The sequence below is a fragment of the Capsicum annuum genome, chromosome 1, assembly GCF_002878395.1.
Source record: "Capsicum annuum cultivar UCD-10X-F1 chromosome 1, UCD10Xv1.1, whole genome shotgun sequence".
Taxonomy (NCBI): Eukaryota; Viridiplantae; Streptophyta; class Magnoliopsida; order Solanales; family Solanaceae; genus Capsicum; species Capsicum annuum.
This window is the reverse complement of record NC_061111.1, coordinates 43,260,234-43,273,434: the sequence shown is the minus strand read 5'-3', so window position 1 is coordinate 43,273,434 and position 13,201 is coordinate 43,260,234. Positions and strand designations below refer to the sequence as shown.

Genomic DNA, 13,201 nt, shown 5'->3' with positions numbered 1-13,201 from the left:
ACATAGCCGAATTAGTTGATTGTCAGATATAGCATATAAAATATTTACTTTTATAACAAATTCTAATATATAGAAAAATAATTATTTATTAAATTTATTTGTTGCCTATTTTTATGGAAGCTTTTGTTCATTCATTTTTTTTATATACTATATCAGAATCTTATATTTTTCATTTTTATTTGTATATTTACACCATACAAATTATATTTATACCATATAAATTATATTTATATCATAAACATACATGATATATTTTAGATATAAAACATTTATACCATGTAATACTGAAAATATATATTTATATTTTATATATAATTTTTTAGCAAGAAAAGTACTTCCGACATAATGAGATATACCATGAATATTTATCCCATAAATTATATATAAAATATAATAATAATCTGACTTTGACATAAATATATTTATATACCAAAAATACATGGTATATCTGTACTCCCAACATAATGATTTTTATTTCATAAATATTTATCTATAAAAAAATTATGATTAACCCATTACATTAAAATTAAAAATACACGATAGTGAAATAATATTAGATGATTAACATACATGAAAACAAAATGAAACATATACGAGCAAATAATGAAATACATAATTTATTTAAAAATATATGAATTTTGAATACAAGAGAGAGAAAGATTTGAAAGCATGAATTATCTTTTTCAGTTTTAATTTGAAGATCGAAAATATATCTCTTAAATTAAGGTGAATTGATAATTAATTATAGTTTTTTTTAATTTTATAAATGGCTATTGTTTGCAACATAATTTAAATTCGAAAATAAATTTTAACCATAAACAAAAATATGAAGAAACAAGAATTTTGTATTGATAAACGATTGTGGTTACAAACTTGTTCCTCCCTTGATTTTCTCTCTTGATTTTCTCCGTAATTCGAGGGTTGTTAGTGGCTTATTCTTCTTGAATATAGAATGATTTCTTTCTGAATATCCCATGATTTTGTGGGATATTGGAGATCCCGATCTTTTTACGAATACCCACCAGCTTATGGGATATTCAAGATGTCTATTTCAGGGAACATATTACCCTTTAAATAGACGAGATTTAGGGTAAAGTAGCCTTCTAGAACTCTAACAGAATTTGAATTCTTATTGAAGAGTCCACAAATTTTAGAAGTGTACAAATGCCCCTACTTTAGGGCTTGTCAAAGTATATTGATGACGAGTGTTGAAGTACCAATAGAGCTTCCATCTTTATGCGGTAACTACAGATTGAGATCTAATTTATGAGAGAAGAGATGAAGGGCAGATTTGGTCCCACTAGGCGTGCCAATTTGTTTGCAACATAATTTAAATTCATGGAAAATAAATTTTAACCACAAACAAAAATATGAAGAAACAAGAATTTTGCATTGATAAATGATTGTGGTTACAAATCTGTTCCTCCCATGATCTCAGTATCCCATGATTTTGTGGGATATTGGAGATCCCGATCTTTTTACGAATACCCATCAGCTTATGGGATATTCAAGATGCCTATTTCAGGAACATGTTACCTTTAAATAGGCGAGATTTAGGGTAAAGTAGCTTTCTAGAACTCTAACAGAACTTAGATTCTTACTGAAGAGTCCACAAATTTTAGATGTGTACAGTTATATATATGCAAAAAAAAAATAATATTTTTGTAATATTGAAAAAATACTATTATTTATGTAATTAAGTTTTAAGGATAACCTTTTCAGGTAATTTTCTTAAATAAAAGGGCAAAATAGGATCAATAAGTAGACGAGAAGGACATTTTAAGCTTAATAGGTAGGTGAGAAGGGCATTATAAGCCCCATAGATAGACGGGAAGTATATTTTATGCCTAATAAATAGACGGAGATATTTTTACATCGTTTTACGTAGTTGAAGGACATTTTAGCTCTTTTCCGATAAATAAATAAAATTCATTTTTAATAACTTAACTTTCTAGATAATGTGATTTATACATATCTAACTTGGGATTAAAATAGATAGAGAACCTTAATAGACGATTCACTCCCTCCCTCATCAGTAAAACATATCCTATAAAACACAACTTTTAATTGTAAAGATAATGTAATTCAATTAATCAATTAAAACAACAAAGAAGAAGATAAAATCTCAAAATCATAACCAAATTAAATATTATTGATTTTAAAAATATAAAGCCAAATTAAATATAAATAATTATTCAATTAGTTTGGTTCGCGGTTTTTACTCAAATCATGAATACCCCTATTACTACTGGTAAAAATTATGGATATTGAGTGAAATAATCGAAGAACGCACAAATTAATTAGGTAGACATTTATGAAAAAAAAAAAGTGGGAAAAGAGAAGCAGTACTAGTATATTGGAAGTTAGAGCTCTTTGTGCGTCCCCACGAAGTTTTAACGAACTTTTCAGGCTCTCTCGATTTTCCCCTTCAATAATAGCGCTTTCCCACAATTTTCTCCCTCCACTCTCTCACCAAACTTCAATTTCAATTGTCGATCGAGTAGAATAGAAATTTTGGATTGAGAAATATGTCATTTTCAGATTCGGAGACGGGCTCTCATGGCGGAGAGTATAAGAGTTTCAAGCAACTCAGCCGTGATCGTAAGATGTTTCCTTATAGTTTCATTTATTTCACTTTTATTACTTGTCTCCAGTTTTTTTAGAATGTGCGTTCCTACACTAGTTTAGCATTGGCGAAAATGATGGTCACATGTATGAGGATGTGATGCGTTCTGCATGGATTAATATGATGTAGTGCTTTCTGGATCAAGCATATCTCACCTTATAATTTGTATTACAATAAAAGTAATTTGACCTAAACTAATTTAAGAAAGCCTTTGCGTAACTGATAAAGTTGATGTCACGGGTTGCTGCAGTAAAAATAGTCATCGTTGACTCTTGTGATCTGGTTTTTTCCTGAGCCGGCCCTGCATGCATAGTGGGAGCTCAGTGCACTTGACTAGCCTTTATAATTTGACCATAACTTTCTTGGATTTCAAGTAGGAGTTGATAGTTCTAAATCTAGTGCCTCAAAAAAGGGGAGGGAGATTGGGGTGGGGGTGGAGAGAGTTATAATAAGTGATTGATTGGTTGCCTTCCTAATCTATCGTATAATAAGCTGAATCTTACTGTTGATGCACAACAATGTGTAGCTGATAGAGAAATAATCTCAAGCAAGACAACTCCTCAGGAAACTAGTCAGGTCATCTAATAGGTTTTTTACCCATGTGTACAGCACGTTTAATATTTGCTGTGTGGATTCACCTAGCAGTTGAATACTTAAAAATGGAAAAATAAACATGCAAAATGGGAGATATTATTAGCCAGTAAAATCGTCTAACCTTTTGTTAGCATCGTTTCAATCTAGCAACAAGAAGTATGCTCCCAGAGATTAATGTTTCTTCCTGATGCATTGAACATTTTAATTCTACTGCAACATTGAATTATGTTATTACCTCAGGATTACTGTTTCTTCCTGATGCATTGAACTTGTCCCTTGATCTCCGTGGATGTGTATGGCACTTCACGATGCATTAAAGATTAGTTTCTACTAATGCACTGACTGTCTTGATGTATGTTTGTTCTAGGACTATTACATGAAATGCTTGGAACTTCGGGTTCAGGAGATTCAAGATCTTCATGGAAGGTAGTTAACAGGAGGGATTTATTACACAAAATCAGTTTGTTAAATTTTGAAATGTCAATTGAATATATATGAGGACAACATGCAAAAAGATAATGAGTATTTACTTGTTTTGAAGTTTGTTTGCTTGTTGCCGAAAGTGACTAATAGAAAGTTTGTTTCCTAGAGAAAGAGGAAGATGCTTATTTTGAAAGACAGGAAAAGGGATAATATGCTGTTTATGAAATACTAAAACTAAAGCTTTGATGAGATACGTCGAATTGTAATGGTGTTACCAGTTTGACATGGTTTGACAAATTTCTAGTAACTTACTTTCTGCATTTTATTTTTCTTGGTGTTGCCTTTTATGTGAGAACAATGAATTGAGGCAGCTTTTAAATTGGTGTAAGTGCGTAAATGTTTTTCTCTGAACCAATATGTTATAGCTGTGTGCATGTATGGCATTGCTTATTACTAGTTCACGAGTTAACACCCGCCCACAGTGAGATTGTCTGATAACCTCGAAAGATAGTGTTAGGAAAGAAGAATTTCACTTGCATAAGAATAAATTTAGCATTCACTGTTGTTATTGGCTTCTGTCTCTAGTTTTCCTTTCAGTTATGTGCTGCCCTTATGTCTTGACAGAATGAGAGACTTGCAATTTTTAAAATTTACGCTCTGCTTATCTACTTCTTTGCAGGTTCTTATTATGGACAAAGTAACGGTAAAAGTGATGTCTTCCACATGCAAAATGGCTGATATCACTGATCAAGGAGTTTCATGTGAGCTCCGCATGCAATGAACTCTTTTAGTCTATCTGCATCATTGTAGATGTAGTTGACAATCTAATCTAACCTCCCAAAATTATCGAATCCCTTCGGTAAACCAAGAACAAAGAGCATTTTTCAATGAGACGGAGTGATGACTAGATTCATTAGGCTTTGTTTCTACTCCTATTGTTGTAGAGAAAATAAATTTTTTTAAGGCACCACAGAAGTTACTCTGTGATATCCAGTTCACTCAGTAAGAAACATAAGGTTTATTGACTTTGTCACCAAACCTAGTGCAAATGAGTCACGAAGTTCCATGTAGACTATTTTCATTGGTTGTTAGTTCTAGCATGTCCTAATGATTAATGTGTTCTCATTATTACAGTGGTGGAAGACCTTTTTAGAAGAAGACAACCTTTGCCATCAATGGATGCTATATACTTTATCCAACCGTCAAAGGAGAAGTATGATTTTTCCTTTCAAAATCCGTTCTTTACAGTCCTCATGTGTTTGATTTTGTAAAAAAAGCACGAGAATGGTGTATTGACTTCATACATGATCTTGAATGTTCTATTGCCCTGTCCCCTCACACGTACCTCCAAATTCCCAAATGATACAAATTACCATTTGAATAAATGAGAAAACATAATAGTTCGCTTTTTAACTAACTTTGTTTAATTACTTAAAGAAGCAAATTAAAATATTATTCTCCATGTGGAAGTTGAAGGAAGAGGACCTCATCCATGGTTGCATAAAGTTTTCATAGTTTGGTATATGATGTGAACTTTTGCATGTACTTTCTCCTCCGTTATGTTTGATGTCTAAGTCAGTTTTTTGTTGATTCTTGTCCGAAACATCAAGTCCTTTTTCCCTCTGCAACACTTTAAAATGAGAACTAACAGTTAAAATTTGAATTTGCAGTGTTGTTATGTTCTTGTCCGATATGTCAGGAAGAGAACCTTTATACAGGAAGTATGGACAGGATCTTGTTCTATATAAAATTTAGTGTACAGTACTTTGTTCAATTTAACTGATTCCTCTGGTTCTTGTCTTCTTACTTCTGTTATTTCCCTATTTTTTTTCAGAGCATATGTATATTTCAGTTCCCCAATACCTAAGGACCTGGTCGCGCGCATCAAGAATGACACAAGTGTCATACCCCGTATAGGTGCTCTAGGAGAGGTAATGATCATGTTCTCTGTCTAAAGTACTGCACGCATCACGAAAATGATCTCTTCAGAAGTTTGACTGAATCTTTGTTTTCATTTATCTTTTTTGATGCAGATGAATTTTGAGTACTTTCCAATAGACAGCCAGGTAAAATTGGCAAATATCTCGACGAACACTTTTTTGCTTTACTTGGAGCATTTAGTTCAATACCTGTTTATAAACTGGGAATTAAAAGGATTTTACAATTTTGACGAATAAAATATTATTAAGACATGAAATGGAACTGAACTGATAGGAATAAATATAGAAGATTCACATAGTTGAGCTCCACTAATTCGTAATTGAGTACTTATCTGTTGATTGATTTAAGAATTATGCAGATTGCGACTTTTTTAATGTGTTAGTTTTTATCACAGGGATTTGTCACTGACCATGAAAGAGCACTTTCAGAGTTGTTTGGTGAAAGTGCTCAAAATTCCCGGCTTGCTGAAGCATCCTTGAACGTAATGGCAACAAGAATTTCCACCGTCTTTGCTTCACTGAAGGTAAATTTAAACTTCACCAATGTGGTGATTTGCTCTTTCATCTGAAGTTTTATATACAAACCAAAAGACTACTGGTAAAAGCCTTGTATTAGTTTGTGTTACAATTATTCTGTCAAAAAAAACTGTTGATAAGGTTGGTGCAATTGTGATTGCTCTTCAAGTAAAAATAAAGAATTTTGATGGTCTAAAAGACATTGAAATTTCATGAATATCTTTGATTTTTATTTGGGTCTCTTCCGGTTACTGTTTCCCGTGATCAGCTTAGTTTGGCTAAAACTCTGTCTTTACATCCAGGAATTTCCTCTTGTGCGTTATCGAGCTGCCAAGGAACAAGATGGATCAACAGCGGCAAATTTCCGTGAATTAGTTCCTGGAAAACTTGCTACAGCCATATGGAACAATATCACTACGTATAAGTCTAGTATTCCTAACTATCCACAGAAGGAGACATGTGAATTACTGATTCTGGACAGATCTGTTGACCAGGTTTCCAAATGATTTTGTTTATAAAACAATAATAAGCACTGTCGTTGTTTCATTATTAACTTGATGAAATGGCGAATCTTCGCGTTTAGATTGCTCCTGTGATTCATGAATGGACATATGATGCCATGTGCCATGACCTGCTTGATATGGATGGAAATAAATATGTACATGAGGTATCCTTGCTTCATGTTCTACATCTCTTATATGAATATTTTCCTGAAGTTTGACGGAAATGTATCCACATCAGGTTCCTGGCAAAGCAGGTGGTCCACCTGAGAAGAAGGAAGTTCTTTTGGAGGATCAGGATCCTGTCTGGTTGGAGCTACGGCATACTCATATAGCTGATGTAAGTTCATGAATTTCCTTATTCTTTTGATGCTTGTGCATGTCATATGCACTTCAACTCCTAACTTGATGAAGACTTTATCAGGCTAGTGAACGACTCCACGATAGGTTTACAAACTTTGTTTCTAAGAACAAGGCAGCACAAATGGAGCAAAGGTTGGTGTTCCTTTAGCCGTGAAAGATAATTTTTATTCCTTTGCTAAAGTTGTGGAAACCCGTATCTTAATGATTATAGCATGTGGTGTGCTCCATGTCTGTGCATGATGCAGCATTCAGTGACTTGTTAATTGTTTTACGTTGTTACCAATTGATCATAGCTGTGATTTATTAACTACAGATAAGCAGATGTACAGAATTTTATTCATGAAACCTCATTTTTCTGATAATTTCTTAATTCAAATTTATTTTTACATAGAGATGGAAGTGAATTATCTACACGGGACTTGCAGAAGATGGTCCAAGCTTTGCCACAGTATAATGAACAAAAAGAGAAACTATCTATCCATGTCGAGGTTTGTTCCTTAGTCAACTGGATCTATCCATGCACAGACTTCTTCCTCTTCAAAAAGCAAATTTAAAAACTTTAGCCCTTCTTCACAATTAGTAGTTCTTATGGAGTAATGCTTTAACAATTCCAAATGCTAAAATCGTTCTTGTATAGAGGTAGACTATTAGAAATTAGACTTTGAGGTACTTTTGGATGTACGACTCTTAGCAGCTAGTTTCATTGGTTTAGGCTTGTATTTTAAATTTGTATAATCCCCAATAACAGCCAGCTTCTTCCTGACTCCTTATGTGGTAAAGTAGCGATCATTGGGATGGTCATACCTTACTTGGACACAAACTGCAGGTGTTTGAAAGACATAAGAGCTTCCATGTCATTGGTCTTACCATATTAATGTCCATATAGTTATTCTTTGGTTACTTAAAACCAATTGAATTTGACGACGTGATGAACCTAGCTTGCAATAAAGCTGAAGTTCATTTCATTACTTGATTGATCAGATTGCAGGTGAGCTTAATAAAGTTATCCGAGAAACGGGTCTTCGGGAACTTGGACAGTTAGAACAGGATCTTGTCTTTGGCGATGCAGCAACGAAGGAAGTTATCCAATTTCTAAGGACGAAGCAGGTGATAATTTTTGTGTTGGCTTGGAATATGTATTCGAACTCGTCGTGATTTCCATTGCCAGGTATGGTCTTACTAACAACTTTGCTGCATGCAGGATACGTCAGGTGAAAATAAGCTACGCTTGATGATGATTTATGCATCTGTTTATCCAGAAAAATTTGAGGGTGACAAAGCAGCGAAACTGATGCAGGTATTTCCTACATGCTAATATCTTGAAACAGTCTGAATTCCATCTAGCCTATCATTGAGGTTTTGTTCAAACAATCTTATGGTGGATTGTCAAACCTATGTGGACACATAAAAAACAACTGGAGAGTAGTAGTTTCAGCTGTTGCTTTAAGGAGTAGAAAGAATCTTCTGAAGAGCAACTGGAAATGATTTCGGTAATGCATCAAGAAAGATGATGCCCGAAAATTACTAAAGAATCCATAGAATGCTAAGTATCAGAAGAATATGAATAGGATGTTGCAAACAATATAATTTTCCAAGTTAAAATGTTGGTATTTCTATGCATTCTTCCAAATAATACAAGAACAATAAAAATAGTAAAAGAAAAAAATGGCTTCTATGAAAATAATGCAGTTGGGTTAGTTGAGGCAGTTTTTGTTTTGATGTTTCAAGCATTTTTTTAAGTACAATTATAATGTGCCACTGGATGTAGTTTAGAAAATGTGATGTAAATGAAAGAAAATTTTGGAGTGAGCAATGGATCAAGAGGAAAAGTTTCTAATTCATGTAACAATTTCACCACGTGGACCAACAAAAGCTATCTCATCTACATCAATGCTCTCAGGATTTCTTGGCCGCCTTGTATACTGTTTTGAGAATGAACCAGTTCTGGAGAAAAAAGTTCTCAACCAAATGTTTTATGCCATAAGAAAAATATGGTCATCCCTAATCTATCCATATTCTAGTCCTAGAATCAACTTCTAGAGTTGTTATTTTTTATCTCAAATGCATGGCTATGTTTTCTATTGGTTCATTTGTACTGCTAATGAAGCTAACGAAACTTTGAAAATGTTCTGGACCCCTGTTTTCTCGGAGGAGATAGCCTGGTTTGAACTAGAACAGCAGATTTGCTAACGCGACCTTCGTTCCGCCATTCCTTCCCTGCCCGCTTCCATAGAACAATATCGTGGCAACATAGACGTATGTGGTCACTTTGTTTTGCTTACTTGGAAGTAAGCATCGGTAGGAGCAGCGGGATGATGATGAGTATATAAATCTAATCAATATTTAATATAAATTTTTTTTTCTCATAGTTAGCAAAACTGTCACCCGAGGATATGAAGGCCGTGAAAAATATGAGATTGCTAGAGGGTTCAGAAAAACGGAAGCCAAGTGGAAGCTTCTCCCTGAAGTTTGATTCAAAAAAGGTAAAACATTAGAACTTTCTAAAAATTTCTTGGAGTCTTCAGCTTAGTGCGAGAAATGAGACCTGACAGTTGCTGGATTTTGTTGTTTGCATATTAGAAAGGGAATGCAGCTAGAAAGGATCGAACTGGAGAGGAAGAAGAAACATGGCAGCTTTTCCGGTTTTATCCCATGATAGAGGTTTGCTATAAGATTTCCGACTCCTCTTTTTTTGAGTGTAATTTTGCATAAGTAACGGGAAAGATACTTTCATTTTTAGTTTAGTGCTTATAAAATTGTTAGGTAAGAAGGTTGCAGTTTTTGTATTGTTTGTGTAAGAAGGTTGTCGTTTTTGTTACCCATATGGATATATCTTCTTTTTTTTCTAGATTAAGTTGACTTTTAGTATGGAAAAGCAAATTAACTGCCAACTTTGTGACCAGATAGAGGTTAATTTCAAATTTCTATATGAACAGTAGGATTTTGGTCCTAATTGACTGACTGAATCCACTAAATGACCTAGCAATGAGAATATCTAGAGGATATTTTGACTGGAAGATCTTATTGCATGCTTCGCATAGAGGATACCTTCTCAATACTTTTTTGAACTGGAAATTGCTTAAGGACCAATTTACCTTCTTGCCATTGAAGGATTCTGAATTATATTCCAGAAAACTTCCATACTTGGAATAGCTGGGTCCAATTGTCCTTGCCTCTCTTACTGGAACTCAGTGTTTGAGTTTGGGGACTACAATGCTTAGAAAGAAAGACATAATGCTTTTACAGAGATGTTTCTTCAAATTGTCATTGCGTGAAAACAGAATACATTCAACTTCAATTATATTCTAGACTTTCCGAATGGTTCAATGTTTAATCAAATAGCTCTTTGAATGGCTTAGCTTATACTTCATATTTCCTAAATCATATAATCAATCTTGCTTCTTTCAGGAGTTGGTTGAGAAAATGTGTAAAGGTGACTTGTCGAAAGATGATTATCAGTGCATGAACAATGCTCAAAAAACTACTCATGAGGCCAATGGATCTTCTGCAAGAAATATTCCACCAAAGGCCACTACTGAATCTACTAATCCACGCTCAGTGAGATCAAGGAGGACTCCAAATTGGGCACGTTCTCGTACTTCTGATGATGGATATTCAAGGTTCTCCCGTGGAAAAATCGTCTTTAATAGAATTTCTTTTTTCCTTTAAAAGATCCAACCGACTTCCACATGAAGAAACTATCACTTTTCAGAAACAAGAGTAGCATATTTATTCATTTAATTGTCATTAATATTTCCATGGGGTAGGATTTTCATAGCATGCTATATTAATGTTGTTAATTTTAAATATGTTTAGGAAATTGTTCATTGCAATCTAACATTCCTCATCTCATCTTGTGTCTTTGCTGGAATTTTCTAGCGACTCTAGTCTCAAAAATTTTTCAACTGATTTTAAGAATATGGGACAACGGATATTTGTTTTCATTATTGGTGGTGCAACTCGATCTGAGGTAATTCTTTAACTTTTGAGTTCCATTCACTGGCTTCCACTAAGTGAGAGCTTAAGCATCTAAAATGGTATGTCGTTGATTTTCTTCTATGCAGCTTAGGGTTTGTCACAAACTTACATCAAAGTTAAGGAGGGAAGTGGTCCTTGGCACAACTAGTCTAGATGATCCACCTCAATACATCACGGTAATATTATTTCACTCCAGGAGTCTTTAATGAGGTGCCTTAGATGATGATTTTCTAAGAATTATGATAATCTTCCGCTCTTAGAAAGAAAGAAAAAAGGGTCTTGTGAATAGCTCTTAGCATGCTTTTAAAACATTCATATTAAAATGATCAATCTTGGTATCAATCACTTGGAGGCTCTTGGTTTTTCAAGATTTCAGTCCATGATTCTTGAGCTAAAATTTAAATTTTACATAGAGTTGATCCATGTAACATTAACTTCAATTTCGGTCCTATGTGAGTGTTGAATCTATTAAAAAAAAGGTCTGTTTGCAAAGCCATGCAATGCAAGCAAAGTTATCTATTAAACTAAATCTCTGATAGACCTTCTCATCATTGTAACATCCAAATTGTTGAAACTGCAATCTGTCTGGAGAAGCAGCTTTTCAGGACTATGATAGCTATAACATTTGCTAAAGTTAGAAACTGTGGTGATGGTTGAAATCGGAAAAAGGAATTAGTGCATCTCTTTCGTACCACTAATGGTCAAGTGAAATATTTTTTTGATGAAGATAGTCAAGTGATATATCTCAGTCTGAACTCTTTCTTCTCATCTTGTTTCACAGAAACTGAAATTGCTATCAGAAAAAGAGGCTTCAGTAGACCCTGGCCTCGGAATTTAATGTGGTATTTGAGATTTGTAGAGTACGTTTTTTGTTGACACCCAGAAGGTCAGTGAGAAAGCTAAACTGATCATCGTTTTATGTTTTCCTCTTCTTTTTCTTCCATTTGAAGAAACTACTCATCCCTGTATCTAAACCAACTTTCTTTAAATAATGAAATGCAGGATGCAGTTTACACTCAAGGAGCAGATTGTTTAGTTTCTGGTGCTTCTTTTATTGTTTTCGTGGAAGAATTTGATTCACTGCAAAGGCATATATCAATTTTAAAGGGAAGACAGTTGGATGACTGCTTTTGTAGTTATTTGCAGCTTAGGTAGACGAACTGTCTTCAAAGAAGATGTTATAGAAACTTCCTTCCAAGATTCATGAGGCAGTGAAGGAGTTTGAGTACAACTTAGTTTTTGTTTTAACCTTCAAACACTAAGCAGGATTACAGTGGTGAATTTTTGTAATTGTATTAAACTTAGTTGTCCAAGTTTATCTTAAAAGGCTTGTATTGAAAGAAGAAAGATTGTTTGCATCTGGTAAATGGAATTTTCTTTTTTAATAGACTTTCAATGCCTTTAATTTGATTCATAATTGGACTCAATTGGTACCTTCTCAGGTGATAAAAAAAATATAAGTTAAATTATTCCAGCATTACACTAAATACTAATTAGTAGTACATGCTATATAGATATACTTTGAACATGTTAGTCGATAAAGCTTTTGCTCGTGAGGTTTGTCGAAGGACCGAATCATAGGATTTATCGTACACAGTCTTATTTTATATTTTTCTATCTTGTTATTAATGCAAAGATTTTAAAAAATGGTTGTATCTCTTTTTCCAACTTCTTCTTTGTCTCGTATAAAAGATCAAAAATTTTATCTTCCTAAGCACTTTATATACGGATGACAATCCACACATAGAAACTAGAGAAAATTGAAGTAAAGGTGTCTTTTAAGTCTTGAATGAAGGATTGGTGACATTGACCAACAGATAGAGTCAAACATCATTAGGAAACTTGATTAAGTTAATTGTGGACTTGATTAATATTTTCAAAACTTTCTAATCTTTTAAAAAATACAAATCAACCCAACCCACACCCCTCTTCAATCCAAATCAACCACTCTCTCCTCTCTATCGACAGCTTCTCTCAACTCTCTCCCAACCAACAGTTCTGCAAAATGTCTCCCTTCAACCCCCGACGACTTCTACCTCCGACGACAAATAGTTGGGCTTCGAGTTCCCCTCTTCAATTCAATCAACCTGTCTCTCATCCCTCTCTCAACAACTTCTCTCAACTCTCTCCCAACCAACTTTTCAATCCTCGGCGACTTCAGCATCCGACTACAAATAGTTGGGCTTCGAGTTCCTTTTCGACTTCAATTGACGTGACAGCCTTGCTCTCCGGCCACAACAGTTTCGAATTCTTCATCGATC

At 34.1% G+C, this 13,201-nt stretch overlaps 1 protein-coding gene across 1 annotated transcript; it reads left to right on the top strand.

The window, feature by feature from the left end:
• The first annotated feature begins 2,311 nt into the window (after window positions 1-2,311).
• On the top strand, window positions 2,312-12,329 carry LOC107873085 (protein transport Sec1a). Its single transcript, XM_016719812.2, has 22 exons — window positions 2,312-2,601; window positions 3,588-3,646; window positions 4,323-4,404; window positions 4,778-4,856; window positions 5,314-5,364; window positions 5,478-5,574; window positions 5,677-5,709; window positions 5,979-6,107; window positions 6,402-6,593; window positions 6,683-6,766; window positions 6,841-6,939; window positions 7,024-7,094; window positions 7,354-7,450; window positions 7,944-8,069; window positions 8,164-8,259; window positions 9,332-9,445; window positions 9,543-9,623; window positions 10,371-10,582; window positions 10,842-10,932; window positions 11,027-11,116; window positions 11,722-11,826; window positions 11,943-12,329. The coding sequence occupies exons 1-21, from the start codon at window positions 2,529-2,531 to the stop codon at window positions 11,776-11,778; spliced, it is 2,013 nt and encodes a 670-aa protein (XP_016575298.1). The 5' UTR covers window positions 2,312-2,528; the 3' UTR covers window positions 11,779-11,826; window positions 11,943-12,329.
• The last annotated feature ends 872 nt before the right edge of the window (window positions 12,330-13,201 follow it).

What these genes read in the sequence shown, in the direction of transcription:
- LOC107873085 (XM_016719812.2), top strand. Translation starts at nt 2,529, where the DNA reads ATGTCATTTTCAGATTCGGAGACGGGCTCTCATGGCGGAGAGTATAAG. An exon ending in GTATAGGTGCTCTAGGAGAG is followed by an intron (nt 5,575 to 5,676) that starts GTAATGATCATG and finishes TTTTTGATGCAG; the next exon opens with ATGAATTTTGAGTACTTTCC. An exon ending in TGAAGTTTGATTCAAAAAAG is followed by an intron (nt 9,446 to 9,542) that starts GTAAAACATTAG and finishes TTTGCATATTAG; the next exon opens with AAAGGGAATGCAGCTAGAAA.